The 22,840-nt window shown below is 34.0% G+C and overlaps 1 protein-coding gene across 4 annotated transcripts in view; it reads left to right on the plus strand.

Moving 5' to 3' along the window:
- PHIP (pleckstrin homology domain interacting protein) overlaps positions 1 to 22,840 on the plus strand; it is a 136,148-nt gene that overhangs the window by 10,496 nt on the left and 102,812 nt on the right. For all 4 annotated transcript variants that reach the window (XM_077999713.1, XM_015136812.3, XM_077999714.1 and 1 more), the window contains exons 5-6: positions 6,882 to 7,032; positions 7,124 to 7,222. In XM_077999713.1, coding sequence (XP_077855839.1) covers positions 6,882 to 7,032; positions 7,124 to 7,222 — 250 coding nt within the window. The remainder of the gene's footprint in view (positions 1 to 6,881; positions 7,033 to 7,123; positions 7,223 to 22,840) is intronic.

Consider the following 22,840-nt stretch of genomic DNA (forward strand, 5'->3'; position numbering starts at 1 on the left):
GCTGCTGTGGGTAAATTGTGCAGGAGATCTGTTTTTGGAAGGCCATCAAGCTAAGCATGGTTATTGCATTTTTAAAGAATTGTTTTTTAAAAAATAAGAACATGCAATGGAGGTACTATGTTATTCTTAAAGCCTCACATATTTACCATATGATGTTTACAAATGTTCGCTGACTTCTACTCTAAATAGTATAACATATTTTACCAAAAGGATACCTTTGGCTAATTCAGATTTTAACCATGAAAAAGGATTAAAATGGACGGACGGTTAACCAAAGATTGTTGTTCCCATAGCAAGCAACTCAATTGAGAATGGAGGTGGAAGGGACATAAGTTTGAAAAAGCTCTGACTAGCCCCCTGGTTTAGACAGTAGAAGTGTGAATCTCAGTGGAATGGCATCAGGATTTACATCCATAAGGCCCATTCTTGCATCTTATTGGAGGAGAGAAAATGTTTTGTTCATCAAAAAGGGATGAGAGCTAGGCATGGTGGCTCATACCTGTAATCCTAGCTACTTGAGAGGCTGAGGCAGGAGGATCACTTGAAGCCGGGAGTTCCAGACCAGTCTGGGCAACATAGAGAGATGCTGTCTCTAAAAAAATAAAACAAAAATTAGAAGTGATGTAATGCACCTGTAGTCTCAGCTGCTCTGGAGACTGAGGTGGGAGGATCGTTTGAACCCAGGTATTTGAGGCTGCAGTGAGCTTTGACTGTGTCACTGTCCCCTAGCCTTGGTGACAGAGCGAGACCCCCCCCCGCCCCCTTAAAAAACAAATGAAAACAAAATGGGGGTGGATGAGTTTAAAAAGTTTTGAGCACTACTGATACATGGGCATTCTTGGGGGAATTTTAAAAATAGTAATAATAAATTTGTTATTAACTCTTTAATCTGTTTTTACTTTCTAATTTTAAATTAAGGGTATAGCAGCATAATCTTATAAATATTTTAGTTTTATCTTCTACTTTTACCCTTAGAATTTTTTAAAGTGTTCCCTTTTACCTATAGAAATTTATGCTTTTATGTTAGTTTCCTTAGTAGTGAAAGTGAACCGTGAAATGTTTCTCTTTTTCTGGTTCCCTTTAATGTCTGTGTTGAAAACTATTCAAAATGTCTGTTGTATGACTTGCTTATATCTTGCACATTGATATATACACATATTTGAGGTAATAGGTCATTTGTGTGATAGTATGAATTGTAGAGTCCAGTGTTAGATTGCGATGGTTTGACTCATCTGCTCACTGTGTGTGAACTTGGGAAGGTTGCAATATCTTTTTAAATAAATTCTATAATTTTTTTATAGAATGGGAATAACGATAGTGTATACCTCTCAGAGTTGTGAGTAGTTCCATGTAAAACTTATACACTTACCATAGGGCCTGGCATTCAGTGTGCAGCCAATATGTGTTAGCTATATTAGTATTATTTATCACATTGACTTTATAATCTGGTCATACTTTTTATGTGTTGAATGTTAAGAATTTGAAAGCACCTAGGGTCACAGAAAGTAACTCGTATATCAGAATTTGGGATTATTGAGGGGTTATTTTTCCCCTGAAATAATATCGTATGATAGATTGCTGAGAAACTACATACAATATAGATCAGAGATTTTATTATTATATTATTTTAAATGTTTCTTTTAATTATTTACTAGTGAAATAAAAGCTAATTTAAATTAAAAGCTTAAGTTTATATTAAAGATATGGGGTTCTTACTAGAAAATTGAAAATCACATATGTGTATCTGTAAATAATGTATTAATATTTATGAGTAGGAATGTGATTAATATGTTTATAAAGAATGTTTAGAAAAAGGTAATAGAAAAGATTGTTTTATTTTAAAAAATATTTTTGTTCTGTGTGTTTGTGTGTGTGTGTGTGTGAGAGAGAGAGAGACAGATAGTTGAGAGCAAAAAAGATTCACGGCCCCTGCTCTTTTGTATTTAATGGTGAAATAGAAAAACATTAAATTATACTTTTAAATGTGTAATCGCAAGCTGATATATGAGTTAATAAAGGAAAGTCACAGGAAGTGTGCAACTAAGAAAACAGACTTAGATTGTGTAGAGGATAGAAAAACAAAGGAAGTTACATTAGAGGGAACATCTGAGACACATAGAAGAGTTGTCTGGGCAAGGAAGTGTGGGGAAATGCAGAGTGTATGCTATATGATAAAGTCTGACAGGAGAGAGAGATTGTGCGTAAATAACCTGGAAGAAGGCCATGTGGTTGAAATGTGAAAACTGAGAGTTGGGGAAAGGGACTGGGAATGTGCCAGGTGAAGCTAGAAAATTAAGAAGTGACCATACATGCATTTCTGGACTGGTAGACCAAGTTAAGGATTTGGATCTTTATCCAAAGAGGGAGGAAAGCCTCAGAAGTGTTTTAAATAGGGGTGACTTGATCCGATAGGTATTTTGGAAAGAACATTCTAATTGCAGTATAGAGAATAGATGGGGTGTGAATGCATTTGGGAAAGGTAGGCGTTTATTGCAAAGATTATTTGAACTTGGACTATTATGGAGATACAGGTAGATGGATTTAAAAATAGGAAGGAAAAATTAAGTTGAACTTGGTGACTGTTTGGATATTGGGAATATGATGGGAAGGAAGAAGGAATAGGCTGTGTAAAAAATGCAGCTTCTTGGTTTCTGTCTTCTAAGATTGGAAAAGATGGGGTTGACATCCACCAAGGTAGGGAACACTTTAGTGGGGAATGTTTTCATGAGGATCCATCAATTCAGTTTTGCATATGTTGAGTGTCAGATGCTTTGGGGCTCTAGAGAGCTGTTTTAAGAAACTTTGATATGCAAGTCCTTGCTATAAATAGAAGTTTGGAAGTTATTGTTACAACAGTTGTCCAAGGAGAGAGTATATAGTGAGAAGAAAAGAGGATCGGCACTGGACTCTGGTACCCAGGATCTTAAGGAACTTCACTATTTAATGGCTATATAGAGGAGGATAAACCTAAAAGAAAAATGAGAAGGAATGGTTGGAGAGGAAGAAAGCAAGCCAAGGAGTGTCACAAAAGTTAAGAGAAGATAGTTTGCAAATGAGGAAGTGTTCAACACTTAGGTGAAATATTATGGGACATTAAATAAGATACAGATTTTAAAATGCTTATTGGAGTTATTGATAATTGAAGGTGATCTTTTGATAAGAGCTATTTTTTGTAAATTCATGAATGTGGGAGCTAGTATGGAGTAGGTTGAGGAGAGGACTGGATATGAAATGAGATGGACTATGGACCATTATTTTAAAAACATGTTTCCGGAGAGGAAGAGAATGGGAAAGGGGTAGCCAGGATATTTGGGCATGGGTAGGTGTTGGATAAGAGCAGTTAGGCAGGGTTTTTGTTTTTTCCTAAAGTGAATGCAAAATGAGCATGTTTACACGTAGGTGTAGATGGGAAGGAGTTGGTTGAGAGGAAGTTAGTGTACATACTAGAATGTGGAGGTCTAATTTATAGTGTAGGATTTCCATGCAGTCAGAGAAGTTAGGATTCAAAGCATAGGTAGAGGGACTGGATCTTAAATATTAAGAGGGACAGTTGTGTTACTAAGAGACAGAATTGGTACAGGTGTAGCTAGGTTTACAGGTTTGATAGGGAAGAAACAGAAAGTTTCAGCTTTAAAGGTTCTCCTGTAAAGTAGGTTAGGTCATCTGCTGAGAAAATGAGGGGTGGGGAAGAGGACTCTTGGGAAAGAGAGGATAATAGCATTGTTTGTTAGTCTGTTTCCACTGTTCTTTCCAGAGACCCTTTCATGGTGGTACCTCAGGGACTGCTAAGAGGAAGCAAGTAGAGAGTCAAGCATTGACATATGTGTTCCCTGATGCCACTTAAGTAAGAATACTTTCTGAGTACCTTTAATCTGTTTTGTCTAAAATTTTGTTTGAAGACATGTTCTATGGCTTTCTTTAAAAAGTGTTTTAAAACTATTAGAATTGCTGTTAGATAATTGCAATTAGATAAGAGCTATTATCTAATAGCTGTGGCCCATGCCTGTAATCCCAGCACTTGGGAGGCCTGGGGGGGCACGAATTACTTGAGGTCAGGAGTTTGAGACCAGCCTGGTCAACGTGGCGAAACCCCGTCTTTACTAAAAATACAAAAATTAGCCAGGTTAGGTGGTGGGCGCCTGTAATTCCAGCTACTTGGGAGGCTGAGGCGGGAAAATCACTTGAACCTGGGAGGCGGAGGTTGCAGTGAGCTGAGATCCCACCATTGCACTCCGTCCTGGGCGACAAAGGGCGACTCTGTCTCAAACAAACAAACAAAAAACAACAGCCCCAAAACTATTAGAATAAAGAATTATACCATGTAAAGAAATTTTACTGCATCTATTTTTATGTGCTGGGATAGGCGCTAACAAAATGTTTTGAGGTTTTTGAGAATGGGGAAGTCAGTAGTTTCTGCATATTCTTAAATCTTCGTTTATCCAACTAGAACTTTATTAAGCACTTAACTGTAAGTACTGCATTAGGTATTGGGTAGACAGAGGTAAACATGGCCTAATCTCTCCTTATGCAGGACACAGACAAGTAAACTGGCAATTTTAGTATAGTGCATGAGTCTTATGAACCCCCCAAACAGGGCAGATAATGGTAGGGCTTATATATTTTTGGGGTGAAGAAGATCATAACTCTCATTAGATTCTTAAAAGTCTAAGTATCAAAATATATTAAAAACAATTAATGTGGTAAGTACCACACAGTGCTAGAGGGATGAAGGGACATTTGAGGAGTATAATGTGCTGTGGACACAAAGTGTCCAAAAAGGGGCACAGGTGGTGTAAATAGGTCATGGAAGGCAGTGAGTGAGACATAGACTGAGACATGAAAGAGAATGAGGTGTAAAGGTGAGCAGGTAAGACAAGATTGCCAGCAGAGGGATCAGCTTGTATAAAGTCTCAAAAGCCAGAGAAAGCACAAGGAATTTAAGAACTGGAAGTATCTCTTCTAACTTTAAAATAAAAGTTGATTTTGAAAAATTCAAACATTCTAAATCACTGAAGAAAGCTTGAGTCAGAGTGGATTCATAATTTATTGAAAGATAGAATATTACAGTAAGGATGTTCAGTTTCACGACCTGAAAATATATTTTGCCAGAGGATACTAAAACAGCATCATCACACATCTGAAGTTAATAAGTAATGAACTTCTATCTTCTTTAAAGTAAAGTTTTTAAAAGGAATTTTGATCAATTAAGTCACATTAAAATAATCATTTGCAATCTTAGAACTGGAAGCAACCTTACAAGTATTCTAGACTTCTAAATTTTATTTTTAAATAAATTATTTTGGGGACGATTAAAGAAAAGTATAAATATGATTTTAAAAACTCATTTTGGTAAGTTTTCTTCTAAATGCTTTTTTATTTAGCTAATCATACTAGTGTTTCCTAAACTATGTTCTGGATGAATATGATAGATATTATTAGGGAAAAAAGGGATTCTGTAGCTAAATGAGTTTGGGAAATTATCTTAGGATTTCTCAGAGACGTCAATGTCAGTGTGCTTTTTGACTGTAAAACAAGGAGGTAGTATGTATAATTCATATGATACATACTCTATTAGAACTCCTTTTTACAAAAATACTCATTTTACTGACTTATCACCTACTGTATGCCAAACTCTGGTGTTTTAAATAATCTTACCAAAGTGTGGCAGTATGGCTCCACGTTATCTTTGTGAAAGGAGGAGTGTATTTTGATAAAGAGCAAGGTAGGTTTCTCCTATTGGCTTCAGTTTAGATGGATGAGTATTAGCTACCTTTAAAAACATATCGTTCATGGATTTCTGCAGTTAGAGTATAGCAGATATTGCAAGATGGAATGAAATGATTTAAATCTCACCTCTCCCCACATCAGTCTTATCTAAAGGAATTCATGTTAAAGTTGCCATTACTTGGTAAACTTGAGGAACAGTTTTCAAATTTCTTGGTCTTAGGACCCCTTTATGCTTACTAAAATGTATTGAAGTTCCTTTATTTGTGTAGGTTATAATCTATTGGTATTTACCACATTAGAAACTTAGCATATAATATGTTAGAGACCTATTAAATAATACTAATAAACTAATTTCATGTTAATATAAGTAACATTTTTATAATAATTATTCCCAAACGAAACAAATCTGTGAGGAGCATGGCATTGTTTTACATTTCTGTGAATCTTTAATATCTGGCTTGATAGAAGAGACATTTTCCTATCTGCTTCTGCATTCAGTCTGTTAAGACATCACATGTTATGTGTCCTGTGGAAACCTCCACCATGCATTCATGAGAAAAAGTGAAAAACAACTAATAGAGTATTATTCATAAGTTTTATCTGAGGGACCTCCAGGGGTGCCCAAAACATACTTTGAGAACAGCTGAACTAGATACTACTGTGGACTTTTTTTTCTAACTTGATAGCTAATTATAAAGTAATACAATAATATTTTTTCCAATATAATTTTATTTAGATTGTGAATATTGTTTATTTACTGAAAGACTAATAAAAATATTAGCACTTCATATCATGGTTTCAAATGCCGGTATAAATTAAGTAGTATTTTGAAGTTGTTCCAAAAGCGCTCACACTTTTTATAGTGGGTAGCTTTATTTTATGGTTGAAAGGTATTTAAAGCAGCAGTTGGAATTTTGTCTTTCTCTCTGTAAGATTTTTAGTAAATTATGAAATTCAGCATGGGTGTTAAGTGTTCTTAAATTTTTTAATAACCAACTATCAGTTGTTTTTAATTCTTAATTATTCTGGAGATTTGCTTTACATCAAATATGCAAAACATTTTATACTTGGATGAATTTTTTTATTGTTGCTCAAAGATTTTGAAAATTAAAATGATAAACTGAAACATACTATATTTGTCTTTTACATAATAGGTGAAGTATTACAGACACTTAGCACCTGATCACTTGCTGCAAATATGTCATCGACTAGGACCTCTTCTTGAACAAGAAATTCCTCAAAGTGTTCCTGGAGTACAAACTTTATTAGGAGCTGGAAGACAGTCTTTACTACGCACAAATAAAAGTATGAAAATTTTCTCATAGGATTCAGACATTCTTTATCTCACTTTTGTTTTTGTGTTCTTTGTATGCATAAAAATACATGTGTTTAATAGGCTGCAAGCATGTTGTATGGAAAGGATCTGCTCTGGCTGCGTTGCACTGTGGAAGACCACCTGAGTCACCAGTTAATTATGGTAGCCCACCCAGCATTGGTGAGTTGTTTGAGTTCACTGCTAGTAAATAGCATCTTGGTAAAGAGCTTTTGAAAATAAAAAAGTTTTTGGGTTACTGTGGTATTAGAGAACTTCATATTATGTACATCTGCATTCAAAAAGGAAAAAAATAGATTATTTTTCTTATTAGTAGTTTTAATAGTGAAAAAGTCATGTGTAATTAGGGATTGTGCACATTGCACCTTATGTAGGCCAGTTAGCTCATTGGTATTTTATTTTTACAAAAGTTCCATATTAAGGTATATATTATTAGGTCGAGTTAGTAGAATCAATATATAATTCAGATTAGTTATAATGGTAGGAGACAAAAATAGTTATCTTTTTAAAAGCACAGTACTTTTTTTTTGGCTAAAGTTTCAAAGAGGGAGTACTGATGTAAATATGTCTTCTTGAGATGCCTCCTAGGTTCATCCCTTTCCCATCTGCTACTACCAGGCCCTTGCCTTACCTGGATTAATACAGCATCATCCAAACTAATCTTGCCTGGGGTGTCATCTCTCTCTCTCTCCCTTCCAGTATAGTGTGTAACACTGTAATAGTAACCTTATTCAGGTCTGCCTTTGTTGTGTCACTCTTCTGCTCAAGATAGTATAAAGAGGTCAAGATATTTTAATAGTGTTGTACTTTCTCTAAGTGTACTCCTAATTTTCAGAGACCTTCAAAGTTCAATCATAGCTTCTTTTCCACTCTCATGTTCCTACCTAGCGAGGAATGTTATTCTTTTTTCTTCCACCTGCTCAAATCTTACTTCATTCTTTCTTTTCTGGATACTTCTTATACAGATAGTAAGTTTTATATGACTTTGATTTTTCATTTATATATATATGTGTATCTCTTTTTCTATCATTTTACTTGCAACTTTCTGTTTCCTTTTATTTCTTTTAAAAATATAAAAGGGGCTTTTAAAAATACAATATGACAATCTTTGTGTTTTATCTAGAACATTTAGTTATTTACATATAATCATGGATGTACTTGGGTTTAAATCTACTATCTAACTTGCTGCTTTGAAGGCAATTCCTTTTTCTCTAATTGCTTCTAAGATTTTTTCTCTTTCTGATTTTCTGCAGTTTGAGTATGATATGTCTTGACGTTAACTTTTTAAAAATTTGACTTGTTTAGGTTCTGGAAATGTCTTTTATTGACATTGAAAAAATATCAATCATTATCTTTTACAATAACCTCTCTGTTCCATTCTCTCTCCTTTCCTATGAGACTTAAACACTTTATCTGCTTTGTTATCCTTTCTTCTATGTTTTACATGTTTTTGACTCTCTGATGTATTCTGGATTGCTTCCTCTAACTTACTTTTTGGAGATAACCTATGTGATATCTGCATGGTGGGTAATCATGTATTTTTTTTAAAAAACAAAAGATTGTCTTGTTTAAATAATTTTAATATGTAATCTTGCTGTAATGAACAAACATTAACAAAAGATTTTGAGAGACGAGGGTATATTTGTACTTAGAAAATTATTCTAAGGTGGTATAATAGGTTTCCTGAAAGAAGGGAAAAATAAAATATTATAGGAGTTTTCCCATTTAGGAAAAGTTTATTCTGTCTTTGAAAAACTATAGATCCATATAATAAGGAGAACATGTTATGCTTGTTCTTTCAATACATTATCAGATCTGTGGTAGGTAATGAAAGTGTAAGAATGATTGATGGTAAATAACATTTGCTCTGTGTGTAATTCCTATATGCCAGACACTGTTCTAAGAGTTTTCTATTTATTTACTCTTTTAAAACCTTAAATGTTCTATAGGTAGGAACTATTATGCTTATTTTACAGAGGAGACTGAAGCATGGAAAGATTTTGGTAACTTGACCAAGTTCACACATGCAGTGAGAAGTGAAGCCAGGATTCAACCCAGACTGTTTGACTCCATTATGCTATGCTTTATTCCCAGTAAACTAAATTTATTAATAATAATGCTTAACTACTCAAGAAAATTGGTGTTAGTCATTTTTTGGAAAAGGGTATCAAATATTTATAAAAGTCAAATAAAATATTTTAGGTCACATTATTGATGGTCAGATTAGTAAATACTGCTGACAGGGAGAGAGGAACATTTGTCTTCCCTTATTCACAGGAGATACATTCTGAGATGCGTAGTGGATGCCGGAAACAACAGATGGTACAGAACCCTATATATACGTATGGCAAAAATACCTTGGGTTTTGCATCCAAGCATAGAAATGTAATTGATTCATTTAGGTAACAGAATTAATTGCCAAGCAGGTAATTGATGTACCTTTCTGAAAGACTATTTTATTTTTAGGGTTTAAGATAAATTTTTTTCTCTCCTGTTGTGATTTTCAGGAAGATCTTTGCTTTATGTTAAGAAACACCTGTAATGAATTGCCCATTTTGCCTACTTTAAAAAAGTGTATTTACATATATGTTTTGAAAGCACTACAGAGAAGCTAGACTGATCAAAATGGTTCAACTTGCTTAGTCATAGTTTAGTGTCTGTGTTTTGCTAGAGTTCACCATGGTATATATTTTGTTTTATTGTCGCTATAAAGTTATGAACAGGATGGTGATGGGAAGAAATAATTCATCAGTCTTCTTGCCAGAATAGTTGCCTGCATAGTGGTACAATATATTATTTCAAGCTGTTACAGTATGGTTCAGAAGATTTAAAAAAATACATACGAATGTTTGTAGTACTGACTTATTTCTTCTTTTGTTGAGTCTTTGCCATTTTCTGTCTGGCTACCTTTAAAAGTTTTCTTTGCTCTTTCCTTGGTCGGTGTGGTATTACCAAGTATCAGTGGAGGTAAGAAAAAATTCTTGACATTTTAGCTTTTCTTAAGATACGTATATAGATTTAAACGTTTAATATAGATCCCAAATATTGAAATTTTGACACATTTGGGGTAGTAGTTGTTTTTCTTTAAATAAACTTTTAATTTTGGAGTAAGAAATTATTTACTGAGAAGTTACACAGATGGTTTAAAGAGCTCCTGTATACCCGTCATGCAGTATCCCCAAATGTTACACTTTTGCATTACCTGGTCTGTTCCTCAGAACTACTAAACCAACGGTGCCCTCCTGTTAACTATACAGCAGACCTTATTCATATCTCACTAAGTTTTCATACTAATTACATTTTCTTATTCCAGGATCTAGTCCAGGATACCATACTGGACATAGGGTTTGTTAATTTTTTATTGGACTTCTTACTGTAGTTCAGAGGATAATTTTAGGTTAAGCTGGTGGCAAAATTGTATTTTCTTAGATATTTCAAACTGTGTGGAAACTATTGGACCTCTTGAATATCTCACATTCATCTCAAACTTAAAAATACCTAAAATGTAATTTTTGACGCTCTCTGAACCTTGTTATTCCAAGCCAGAAGCTTGGAGATAATTTTATTTTAGATTTACTGTTCATTTCTTACGTCTATTTAATAAATAATACCTGTTTATTCTACTTTCTTGAACCTGTTCTCCATTATCATTGCCACAGCCACATTTCAGGCCTTGGTACTTCTTGCCTGGAGTCCTACATTATTCATTCACTCGCTAAGTAAATATTGTATATCCCTAATTATAGCTGGCACTGGGCTAGGGTCTGGAGTTGCAGATAAGCAAGAACAAGGCCTCTGCTATCTCAGAACTTAAGCGCTGCTTAAGCCCTTGCCCCTAGTCTATTCCTGTATCCCAGGAGTCAGGTTCTAACGAGAGTTTCTTAACCTTGGCACTGTTGAGACATTTTGGGCCGGATAATTCCTGGGTGTAGGCAGCTTCCCTATGCATTGTTGGATGTTTATTAGCATTCCTGGCTTCTGCTAGCTAATTGCCAGTAGCATCCCCACTACCCCCTTGTCACGATTTAACAAGTCTCCGGACATTGCCAGATACCTCCTGGGCAAAATTATCACTGCTCTAAACTTTTTGAAATGCACATATCATCATGTCATGCCTTCTCCTTTCCCCCATTGAGAGTGACTGAATGATAGTGTCAACCATTTTAATGTGACATTATCACACAAGGCTGACCTTTTCACACTTTTCCTGCCGTGTCCTCACCTGCACTTTGTGCTCTAGCTTAGTACAACTCTTTGGCAGTTCTTAGAATCAGCTATGTTGGTTTTCATTCTTTTGTCTCCTCACATGTTTTATTTCTCTCTGGAATGCCCCTCTGTTTTCTGTACATTCTGCAAGTATCTGTTTATTCTTTAAAACTCAGATGTTAAACTGGGCAGAATTAAGTGATTTTACTTATTTCTACTATTGATTTTATCACATGATTATGGCTATTTACCTTTGTTTCCTCTAATATACTTTAGGTCCTGGAGGACAGGCATTATGTTTTATCGCTCTTTAGAGACCCAACTCTTCAGCATTAGTAAATATTAAATGAAAAGTAGTAGGTAGTTGATGAAATTGATACACTGGGATGTGACAAGTAAAGTTCAAAGGTGGGTAAGGCATTACAAAAATGGAATGAAGGTTGGTAGAAAGAAGAAGAGAAACTTGATCCAAGAATGGTAAGAGAAGATAAAATCACCAAACCAGAAACTGATTTTTAAGAATTAAGGTTTATGAGTAGACTGGGTTATCAGTTCATTACACTTGGAATGTAAAATACATACCTGTACAATTTGAGAACCCACTTGAACCTGCCTCAGTGTTTTCTTATCCTGTTTTATTTTATTACGTGCTTATAATTCCCAACTACTTTGAACCTTTTAGTCTTTGATGTAAGTTGTGAAAATTGAACTAGAACTCAGTCTCAGCAAGAGACCCAAAGTGGTCCGCTGCCTTCCAGTGCTCTAGAACCTCCTTTAATACTGTTTTCAAAAGCAAAGACCAAAGATCCCACTGATCTGTTATTATTACTAGCTTGTGATTCTTTTATTGTGGTAGAGAGATGTGAGTGTGTACTTGGCATAGCAGCATTTACTTCCAAAGGTATTAGTGAATCTTTGGTATTGTCCTTTCTCTTACCTCCATACCCACATTATGCCTGTTTTCAGATATAGTTTATTCTATATTTGCTTATACTTCAGTAATAAATGTGCATGGGTAAGGGGAGATAGGAAAGAAGAGACCTAAATACATTAAAGGGATTTTTAAGGTTAAATTTAGAAATTGTTTTAATACATGTTTATCTTGTGAAAAAGATTGTAATACATTAAATTAAAGCAGTTTTTGCTGATTACTTTGTTTGCATTTTTCTTACATTTGACATGTTAGCAAAGTAAACTTCCTACCTCTAGGTCTTTCATTTGTCATCTTTTTTTGGTGTTTTGCCTAGGTATTTCCATTATTTTATTTTACTTGTTTGTGGAGGGTTGCTATTAAGTTCTGCAGTTTTGGGTGAGGATAAGGAGTTTTGAGAATCCTGATTCTTAGACATATTTGAGTGTAAGGAAAAAACTTTGACTTGAAAAATAGCTTTACTACCCAGACATCCAATTAATGCTAAGAAGCCTTGCATTAAAAAAAAAAAAAGTCTTAAATCTTGTCTACATTTACAATTTGTGATTCTCTGAGAAAACTAGTTTGAAAACAGTCACTTAAAGCTAGATGCAAATCTTTGTAGAGAAGACTCTTCTTTCTCACCTTGTGCTGTATTTTGCCATATTTCCAATATTGTGTTTGAATTACTCTGTAGCTGGTAATTTCTTAAATTTATTCAATCAAGGTTTTTTTTTTTCTTAGACTCTTAGGTTTATATTTTTCCTCCTATTTCTTACATAATTATTACAATGATTTTTATATTACAAATATGTGAGATTGCATAATTTTAATATATGTTAACAGTTACATATAATTCAGCAAATTATAGGATATAATATGTGGGGTTTTTTTCCTGTTCATTTATCTTTTTCTAATATGTTGTATTCAGTTATTCAGTGTTTTTTCTTTCCATTTTCTTACTCAATCCATACTTTATTCCTAGTTAGGTATCTACTCATCACTTATTTAAATATGTTTATTTTAACCTATTGTTTCTCAGTAACCATTTTTACTTTTAGAGCTCATTTTCTTATGTTTTTCTAGTCATAATTTTAGTCTTATAAAGGTTTTATACTTTTTTTTTTGTTTAATGATTGTTGACTCAGTTATATTCTTTTTTGTCTTGGTCTTTGTTTTTTAGTGTTTTCCCTGAATGATCTTCATATTTCTATTTGACACAGTTTTTGTTGTTTTATTAACTATTTTCTCCCTAGCCCCCTCCCTTGCTTTTCTATTTCCTCCCTTTTTTTGCCTCTTAAAAACAGGTTAGCTGTGAGAGACTGTCAAGGTGTATTGGCTTTTTTTTTTTTAGGGAAATAATGTTCATTATGCCAAAGTATCAAATGTATAAAATATATATTTATTTTTTTTCTTCTGCTTAAATTTCTTTTCAAATTAATGGTTGACAAAAAAAGGGGGCGGAACTTTGAAGAAATGAAACTCCCTTAGGTGAGTTTAAATTGTTGCTTTTGTAGCTAGCTGTGTTTTAATTTCTTCTGTAACTAATAGGATAACATTTGGTTTTAGGTTATAGATGTGATGAGGGATATCCCCTCCACTTTGTATAAAACATCTGGCAAGCAATTCCAGTAGTAATTAGGAATCACTAGCCATTTTCCCTTTTAGTTTGTATCACCTATTTTTCCAGAGTGATTATTGGGTTTGATTTTGTTAAATATTCATATCTGTGTATGTGAAGCAAATTTTGATATTATTTTCTCATAAGGTCATGACTATTTTGAATTTCTTCAGGGATCCTTTGAAGTTACATATTTCAGTGTTTTCCCAGACATCTTTTGGACCTGGGAAGTCCATGATCAGATTGGGCTGAATAGATATTTTTATAAACAAAGGAATAATTTGTTCAGCTCTATAAAGAAGCCTCAGAGGGAAAATTGGTCTCCAACAAAAGTCTTTTAAAAAGTAAACAAAAACTGTTGAGTTAAATTAACTTTTATGACACATGAAGATTTGATTATTTAGGGACAGTCCATATCGATGTTAGTATAAAATACCTTTGAGTTTGCAAAACATTTTGTCTCATCTGCTTTGTATAGCAACTCTTTAAGATAACCCTACATTTTTAATTTAATTTAATTTAATTTTTTTGGAGATTGAGTCTTGCTCTGTCGCCTAAGCTGAAGTGCAGTGGCGCAATCTCGGCTCACTCCATCCTCCTCCTCCCAGGTTCAAGCCATTCTCCTGCCTCAACCTCTCAAGTAACTGGGACTGCAGGCATGCGCCAGCACACCCGGCTAATTTTTGTATTTTTAATAGAGACGGTGTTTCACCATGTTGGCTAGGCTGGTCTTGAACTCCTGACCTCAAGTAATCCACCTACCTCGGTCTCTCAAAGTACTGGGATTACAGGTGTGAGCCACCATACTCAGCTGATCCTGCTTTATTAATGAGGAAACTGAAGCTTAGGAAAGCAGTAACCAATGACATTATATCTCTGTTTTTGTGTGTGTATGTATGCATGTACCTCAGATCTTATGCTTTTAACTTTATGTCACATTTATATAGCACCTTTTTGCCTTCTCTGAAATTATGTGTTAATGTGTCAGCTCTGTCCATTTGTTGATTTGGGAATAGCAGTTGTTTGAATTTTGCCTCGGTATTTGAACTCTAGACCCAATGAAACGTGGTGTGTTCTTTCAATTTTTATGTAGTGTCAGATAGATACTTATGAGATCAGGTATTTACTTCTTTGAGAAAGTGTTGATAATTTTGGTGTCAAGCTGGTTAATTTTTTTCTAAAATGAAATTTTGTTTTCAGAGCCCTTTGATTTCTTTTGCAAAGTTAGCTTTTGCTTTTAGTTATATCCTTTCCAATTCATTCTCATTGCGGTTAAGAGAAAACTGCAGTGAATTATCCCAAAATAAATCTTACTATGTATGTTACTGCACTCTTTTCTCCCTTAAAACTTCAACTCATAATTGCTGGAATTTAGTCCAAAATACCTAACATAGCTTAGAAAGCGTTCTATATAGTCCGCCCCCCTACCTTCTCGTCTCTTCTCTTGACACTTGCCCTTTCTGTGCTCTGTGTGCAAGTCAATCCTGACTTCTTTATGTTGCTTGAATGCTATGCTTTTTCCAGCCTCAGACTATTGCACATGCTGTTTCCTCAACCTGGAATATGCTCCGCTCCCATCAGCATTCTGTGGCTGTTCATTTTTCAGGTCTTAATTTAAATGTCAGTTTTTCAGAGAAGTTTTCCCAGACTCCCAGATATCCACTCCCCACCCCCAATGTGATTAGAACCCTTTGCTATAGATTTCAAGATTCCCCTATACCTTCTATTTGATAACACTTAACATTGTTGTAAGTCCTTGTTTCATGTCTTTCTTCCTTGCTAGACTGCAATCTCCATGAGGGTAAGTACCATGTCTTCTCTTTTTCCCTCTTATATCCTCTAGCTCATATTTGGCTCATATAGGTGCTCTATAAATGTTTGTTGACTCAAAATTGAGTGATTAAAATGTTTGACATTAGGACCCACCTAACTTAAAAAATGTTTATTTAAAAGAAAAATTGTTATTAAAATAACTATAAACATTTAAAAATATTTAAAACTGAAAACATTAGGTCATTGTGTGTTTTCTACTTGAAGTAGCATCAGACTGGTTTCCAGGAAATAAAATAGGAGGAAGATTAAATACTATTCCTAATAATTATCATATCTACCTTTTTATTAGTGCTCTTTATGTCCTTGGTTCATGAAATTTTTTGTTTAACTCTTGGAATCATCTTTTCATTTTCTGTATTTTATTTTAGTTTAGTATTTGGGTTTTCCTTTTCAGACATTATTCATCTTTATGGTGTCTGCTAAATATTAAAAACATAATATGTTTCAAACAGGAGGTGCAGCTAAACACCAAAATTGAATATCTAGAGATCTGGAAAGTAGCTGCTGTGCATACTGATTATTTTAGTTATAGTATTAAAGCAAAGAGAGAAGCTCTCGTGGGTGCTATGTTGCTCAGGTGACTATTTCCCCTTACTCTTCTATTCCCAGTTACCTGTCCTCCTTTTTTTGTAGACAAAAAGGTGACTACAGAATTACCTTTTTATGTTGTAACCTGGTTCTTTGTACTTTAACTGAAATTGGGACTGTCATTCATTATAGTTACCATTATGATGATTTATTTGTCCTGTTTTGATGTTGGTTGGTTGCTACTTGCTGGTACAGTGTGATGTAGAGACCAGATGGTACTGTAGAAGTAAACCAACGTGTATTGAATAATTTCCCAGAATTATCTCTGGCCCTCGATTTATGAGTATTTGGTTGTCATTACTTCCTTGATACCTGTGTTAGTAACGGGTCTTTACGTTGTGGCTCTATAGTGAATTAAACATTCTTCCTTATACGATTCCCTCCTAAATAAAATGGAACCTAAACTATCTTTGACATGTTTCTCTTTTAGTTTAAAAATTCAATGGAAAAGATTACACAAACAAAACTTACAAACAAAATTGATGGCCTGCTTTGTAATATTATCTTACAACTTGCAAATCAAAACTGATGTGAATTCTTCCTTTATAGCATACCGTTTTTTCAGTCCATTTTCAAATACGCAATTGTCATTCTCTGTAGCATAATATGCATTCATATACTGTAATATGCTTAGGCATTAGTGTTTCTTTTTTATGATTAAATAAATTTAAATTCCTTGCATCTTTATCTCTAGGTTTATTTTTGTCAGTCTTTGAATTTAAGCTAATCTCTTTAGATATTTTAGAGTTTTCATATTGCTTTTTTGAATTCCTTGAGGTAGATTGAGTTATAAAAAATTAGAATGAACGTATGCTCAATGGAGAAAGTTTAGAAAACAGAACAGCTCAAAAATTAATCAGTCTCACTCCTTATCTGCTATACATACTTTGGCATGTTTTCTTTCAGTCTTTCTTTTCTAATATTGCTCTACATAGGCAGCATGTAATAGGTAAGGGTATAGTCTTTGGTACCAGACTGCCTGAGTTTAAACCTGGGCTCCACCTCTAGTAAATTACATTTTATCCTTTGGTTTCCTTATTGGTAAGGAATATCTGCTTATTGGGGATAATGGAAGTACCCACTTCAAAGGATTGGTGAGGATTAAATGAGAATATATGTAAAATACTTTGAATAGTGCCTGGTATGTAGTAAAACACTCAGTAAATACTAGCTGTTATTCTCTAAACTTGCTACATAAGAGTGTTCTGTAGCGTTTTTCCTCTCCTTGTTGTGTACTGTATTGTGACATTTATACCCACATTATTAATTGCAGCAGATAAGACTTTTTTTTATCATCAGATTCTTGAAGTCCTAGTAAAAACCTCTCATAACTCTAAACCTTCGTTGCTTTCCTCTTCCTTTGTAGCCATTTTCTCAAGTGTTTCATGCCTGGCTTTAGCATAACTTCTGTTAGAAAGTTATGATTAGCAATTTTTTTTTGTGACCCTCACTCATATTTCCTTTTCATTAGAACATTTTCGTGGATCTCTAAAATGAATAACATTTCAAGTAATTTTATGCCTTATTACTTTATGCCACACGATACATTTATCTGATAGAAATTCTGAAATCACCAACACCATATATAAACAACTATTTGGACTTTTAATGGACTGATGAACTTGGAAGGTCACTTTTATAGACATTGCTCTCTGATGTCTAGTCATGAATATAGCATTATTTTCTTGGAAAATCTAATTATCATCTAAAATTGGAGATGGCATGTATGAGGGGTAAATCAGCTTGGAATTTGTTTTCATGTACTCTTAAGTTTTTATCAACATTTTTATAGTTCACTCAAGTTTAGTGTCAGAGTTCCAAACTCTTGTTTTACGGTGATAGTTATTAATTGTATATGTAGAAAGCCAAAGCCTTTATTAATACAGGTTGTGGAGATTAAAATGAAACCTGGTACTGATTATTTAGAATTTACTCCCTTTTATTAATTTAGGAATCATTTCTGTAGATGTTAATTAGAAATTTTAATTACTTTTGCATTTTATTTACAGAAAACCTGGGAGCTTTCCTTCCAAGTGTCTTCTTTAATTAGAATCACAGTATAAAACTAGTCAAGACCAGCCATGGTGGCTTATGCCTGTAATGCCAACACTTTGGGAAGTTAAGGTGGGCAGATCACTTGAGGCTGGGAGGTCGAGATCAGCCTGACCAACACGGCAAAACCCTGTCTCTACTAAAAATAGAAAAAATACTAGGCATAGTGGTGCACACCTGTGCACCCAGCTACTCAGGAGGCTGAGGCATGAGAATTGCTTGAACCAAGGAGGTAGAGGCTGCAGAGATTGCGCTGGTGTACTCCAGCCTATGTGACAGAGTCAGACTCTGTCTCAAAAAAAAAAAAAGTAAAACTAGTCAACGGAGGATAACAAAATGAATTAAGTAAAATTAATGAAAACCTTCTCTTAAAATACTGATGCTTCTTGTCTGAGTACCCCCCGATTCTGCTTCAGAAAAGGCCCAAATTTTACTAAGATACCTTCCAAGTTACATATTCTTGTGCTTCCTCACTTAATTCTTCTACTGTACAAAAATTGGTTCTCCAGGTTTTAGAATCTACAGCTACATGCTTTTCCTTGCATTTCATTAGGCTGCCAGCAGGGCTCTGCTTTCATGAGTTGGCAGAAGTTGTAAGCACTGTTTTTGTGGTCCTCCATTTCTGATTAGGAGGGAACAGCTTTCCTGCACTGGAGTAGGTATTATATAGCATGTTATATTGTTATTAACGGTTAGAAAACAATAACAACAAAAAACACTAACCTTTGTATTTTGTTAATTCATAGTCATTTTCATTTTTTTCCAAGTCATCTTTTTTAACCATGGCTAATTTTGATCTTGGGTAATTTATTGCAGCTTTATCATGTGTACGTGTTCATTTTACAAAGATCTTTGCAAAAGGAGAAAAAAGCCTAAACGTTTTGTAGGGAGCTAATGGTATTTTTGCTATAGTACTTATTTGCAGGGATTTTTTTTTTTTTTATCGTGTATTTTTCTAGTGCCCTCAAAAATGTAGTTATTAAGGTTATTGCAGATACTCTTTTATGGCAGCTACCTTTTTCTTTCTTTGTGAACTTGGTTCAAATGATACAGTGAGAGAAAATGAGGTAACTTCATTATGTTTATCTTTTTAAAAAATCATCTGCATTGAAAACTTGGGCCCAACAACAGGAAGAAAGCACCACGTTTTAGATAGAAAGGTATCAGTTTGGTAGTAAAGTTAAATTTACATTTCCAACAAAAATTTTTTAACTTTCTGTTTAATTTCAAAATTAACAAATAATCAATATACAACATTTTTAAGTGGACTTATGAGAGGAATACACAAATATTAAAACATAATTGAATGTAATATTAAAATTTTGGTATTGGCATATAAATAGACTGTCAGTTATGTCAGTGGCCCAGCACAGAAAAAAAGATATATATATATATATAACATATATATGTATATATATACACATATATATACACACATATATATACATATATATACACACACATATATACATATATATATACACACACATATATATACATATATATATATAACATATAACCGTATATATGATAATGTAATCAGAATTTAATAGAAAAGAATTATTTAGTAAATGGAAAGACTGGAACAAATGGTCAATTAATTGAGGAAGAAAAACATAATCTTATGGACCTCATAATGAGTATTATAATTGTAGATGGATTAAAGAGTTAAGTGAGAAATCTAAACCACAAAAAAGTAGAAGAAAAGTAAGTAGATGTTTATTGTTCTGTTGGGCTGAGTAGGAGGACTTCATATTAAAGCAGTAGAAGATATTAATAGAATTGACTATGTAAAATTTGTGAAATTGTGGGATGTCAAAGAACAGCATAATATGAAAGCCAGGTATATTGTGGTATATGGAAATGTTTCTCTAATAATGTAACTGGAGAAATTAAAATTTAGAAAGAGTAACTTGCTTAAAGTCTCCATAGTGACAAATTTGAACACAGGTCTGTCAGACTTAAAACCTCTTATTTCATTAAGGAATACAACATAGCTGTTAAAATGCTGTTTATGAGATAAACCTTTGCAAAATTTTAAAATTGATTGCTATAGGCAATAGAATTATGGGTTTTTCTTCTCTCATTTATGTTCTTAAATTGAATATGCATTAGTATTATGATTGGATAAGTAAATCAATTCTTGAAAAATAGGTGTGAAGTAAGAAATGACTCGTGGGGGAATTTGACTTGTTATCCTAGCACATAAAGAAGTAATGGATGAGAACCCAAGGGCTGAATATGCACATAGTTACAGCTGATGTTCAAGAAGTTGTGGGCCTTTTGTTGATCTCTACTAATTAGTTTTGTAGACTTGAGCACCTATACTTTATTTCAAAGACTGTTCTGAATGATTTGCTGTAAATGACACTTTTCAGTATTTGCTCCTTTTTAACTTCAGACTTTATTCAAATGGATAACAGTGATTTCTGGAATTTTTATTTCATTTATGCTCTATATTCAGAAAGTTAAGTGAATACATTCCCCCCTTATTTCCCAATTAAATTCATTTAGCAGGCAGTTAAAATGAAGCACTATTTAGAGATATTTCAAATCCTTTAAATCTGTGAGCTAAATCTTCCTTTTTTTTTTTTTTAATTCTTAAACCTAATTTGTTGTTGTTATTTTTGTTGTTTTGAGACAGAGTCTTGCTCTGTTGCCCAGGCTGGAGTGCAGTGGCATGATCTCACCTCACAGTAACCTCTGTCTCCTGGGTTCAAGCTATTCTGCTGCCTCAGCCTCCCATGTAGCTGGGATTACAGGCGCCTACCACCTTGGCAGCTAATTTTTGTATTTTTAGTAGAGATGAGGTTTCACCATGTTAGCCAGGCTGGTCTGGAACTCCTGACCTCCAGTAATCTGCCCACCTCAGCCTCCCAAAGTGCTGGGATTACAGGTGTGGGTCACTGTACCCACCAAACTAATTATTTTTATTAATATGTAATTTATTTGTTAATTCACCAACCTGTGTCAGTCATCTACTAATTGCTAGCCATCATTGTCAGCTCTTAGGCTAATCAGATAACAAAATAAAATCCTGCCCATGTGAAGTTTATTATGTTGTAGTAGGAGGAAGCAGGAAATAAGCAATGAATATAGTAAATAATTAAATATGTCTGGTAATAAGTGATAGATGAAGAGCAAATATAAAGCTGAATAAAAGGGGATCAGGAGTTATGGGTGATGGCAGGGGCTGTATTGCTATTTTCAGTGGTCTGGTTAGGTTAGGCTTTATTCAGAAGGTAGCAGACATCTGAGAAAAGACTTGAAAAGGGATAAGGGAATTAGCCATATGTGGAGAAAGACTGCATGAAGAGGGAACAGCCAGTGCAAACCTAAGTTTGGAGCATGTCTGGTGTGTTGGAAGAACAGGAGATTGGGGTGGCTGAAGCAGGTCAAGGCGAGAAGTAGCAGGTAAGGTCAGAGATAATAGGAGACAAGTTTCTGCAGGGCTGTCTTAGGCTGTTGTATCAGGAAGTTGGTGTTTATTCTGAATGAAATGAAGAACATTGCAGTTTTGAACAGAGGAGCAATGTTGTAGGGCAACCAGTTAGGATGCTTTTGAAATCTTCCTAGAAGAAGAGGTTGCATTTGAACTGATCCTAGAGGATAAAAAAGAATTTGCCAAGTGAAAAAAGAGTAGAGATTTGCTTCGGTAAGCTTTATTTAAGAGTAATTTCTATCACTATACTTACAAAAATAAATGTGCTTTAAAATGAAAGTCATATATGCTTCTTGATTTTAGGTTAAATTATAATGTCCTATAAAGAATTTATCCCTTTGTGTCCCCTTATCTGTTTAACCATGCTCATTTTAAAAATTTGATGTTCTAGTTTAATAAAATTTAAGGACTTCCAATAATCGAAGAGTCATTTCCTTTTTACTCAGAAATTTAGTTGGTCTCTTACTAATTTCTTTAGAAAGTGAATAATTGCCATTTGCTATTCTGCCATAAAACTATAAATTAAATTGAACCATCTTGTATATCTTATTATTAAGGAAGATTTATTTACATACTTTTTAAATTTAAAAGGCTCTATACTCAGGTTTGAGAAACATAAGAGAGTTTTTGTCTTTAAGGTACTTAAGATCTGATAGGAGAGATAGACATTTTCCAAATGGTATTATAAAAGAAAATGTGAGTTCATCGAATGTGAGTCCTAGCTCATCCTTCTCTCTTTATAAAAATTATCTACCGATTTGATATGGTCACGCCTTCCTCAAATTCAACCTCTTCAGTTGTGCAACTACTGAACTATACTTATATTTTCTCCTCTAAATCCTATGGTTAGAAACTTTGAACCACCACCTTATTACCTGGGAATCTACATATGTTCTTTCTGTATGTCACATCTTTTAGTGCTGTTACACAAGTTTGTAAATGTTTGAGAGCCAGGACTCTGTTAAGTACCTTTTCCTTCAGAATATAGTCATAGTATAGATAGCCAATAGTTAATTGGTAGCTAAGCATTACAAATGATACTGTGGAATATAGTGTTAGCTATAAATATATTTCACCTAATTCTGGAAAATGTTGCTTGAAAATTTGACTGTAAAGTAACTTTGAAAA

This window comes from Macaca mulatta, chromosome 4 (assembly GCF_049350105.2).
Source record: "Macaca mulatta isolate MMU2019108-1 chromosome 4, T2T-MMU8v2.0, whole genome shotgun sequence".
Taxonomy (NCBI): domain Eukaryota; kingdom Metazoa; phylum Chordata; class Mammalia; order Primates; family Cercopithecidae; genus Macaca; species Macaca mulatta.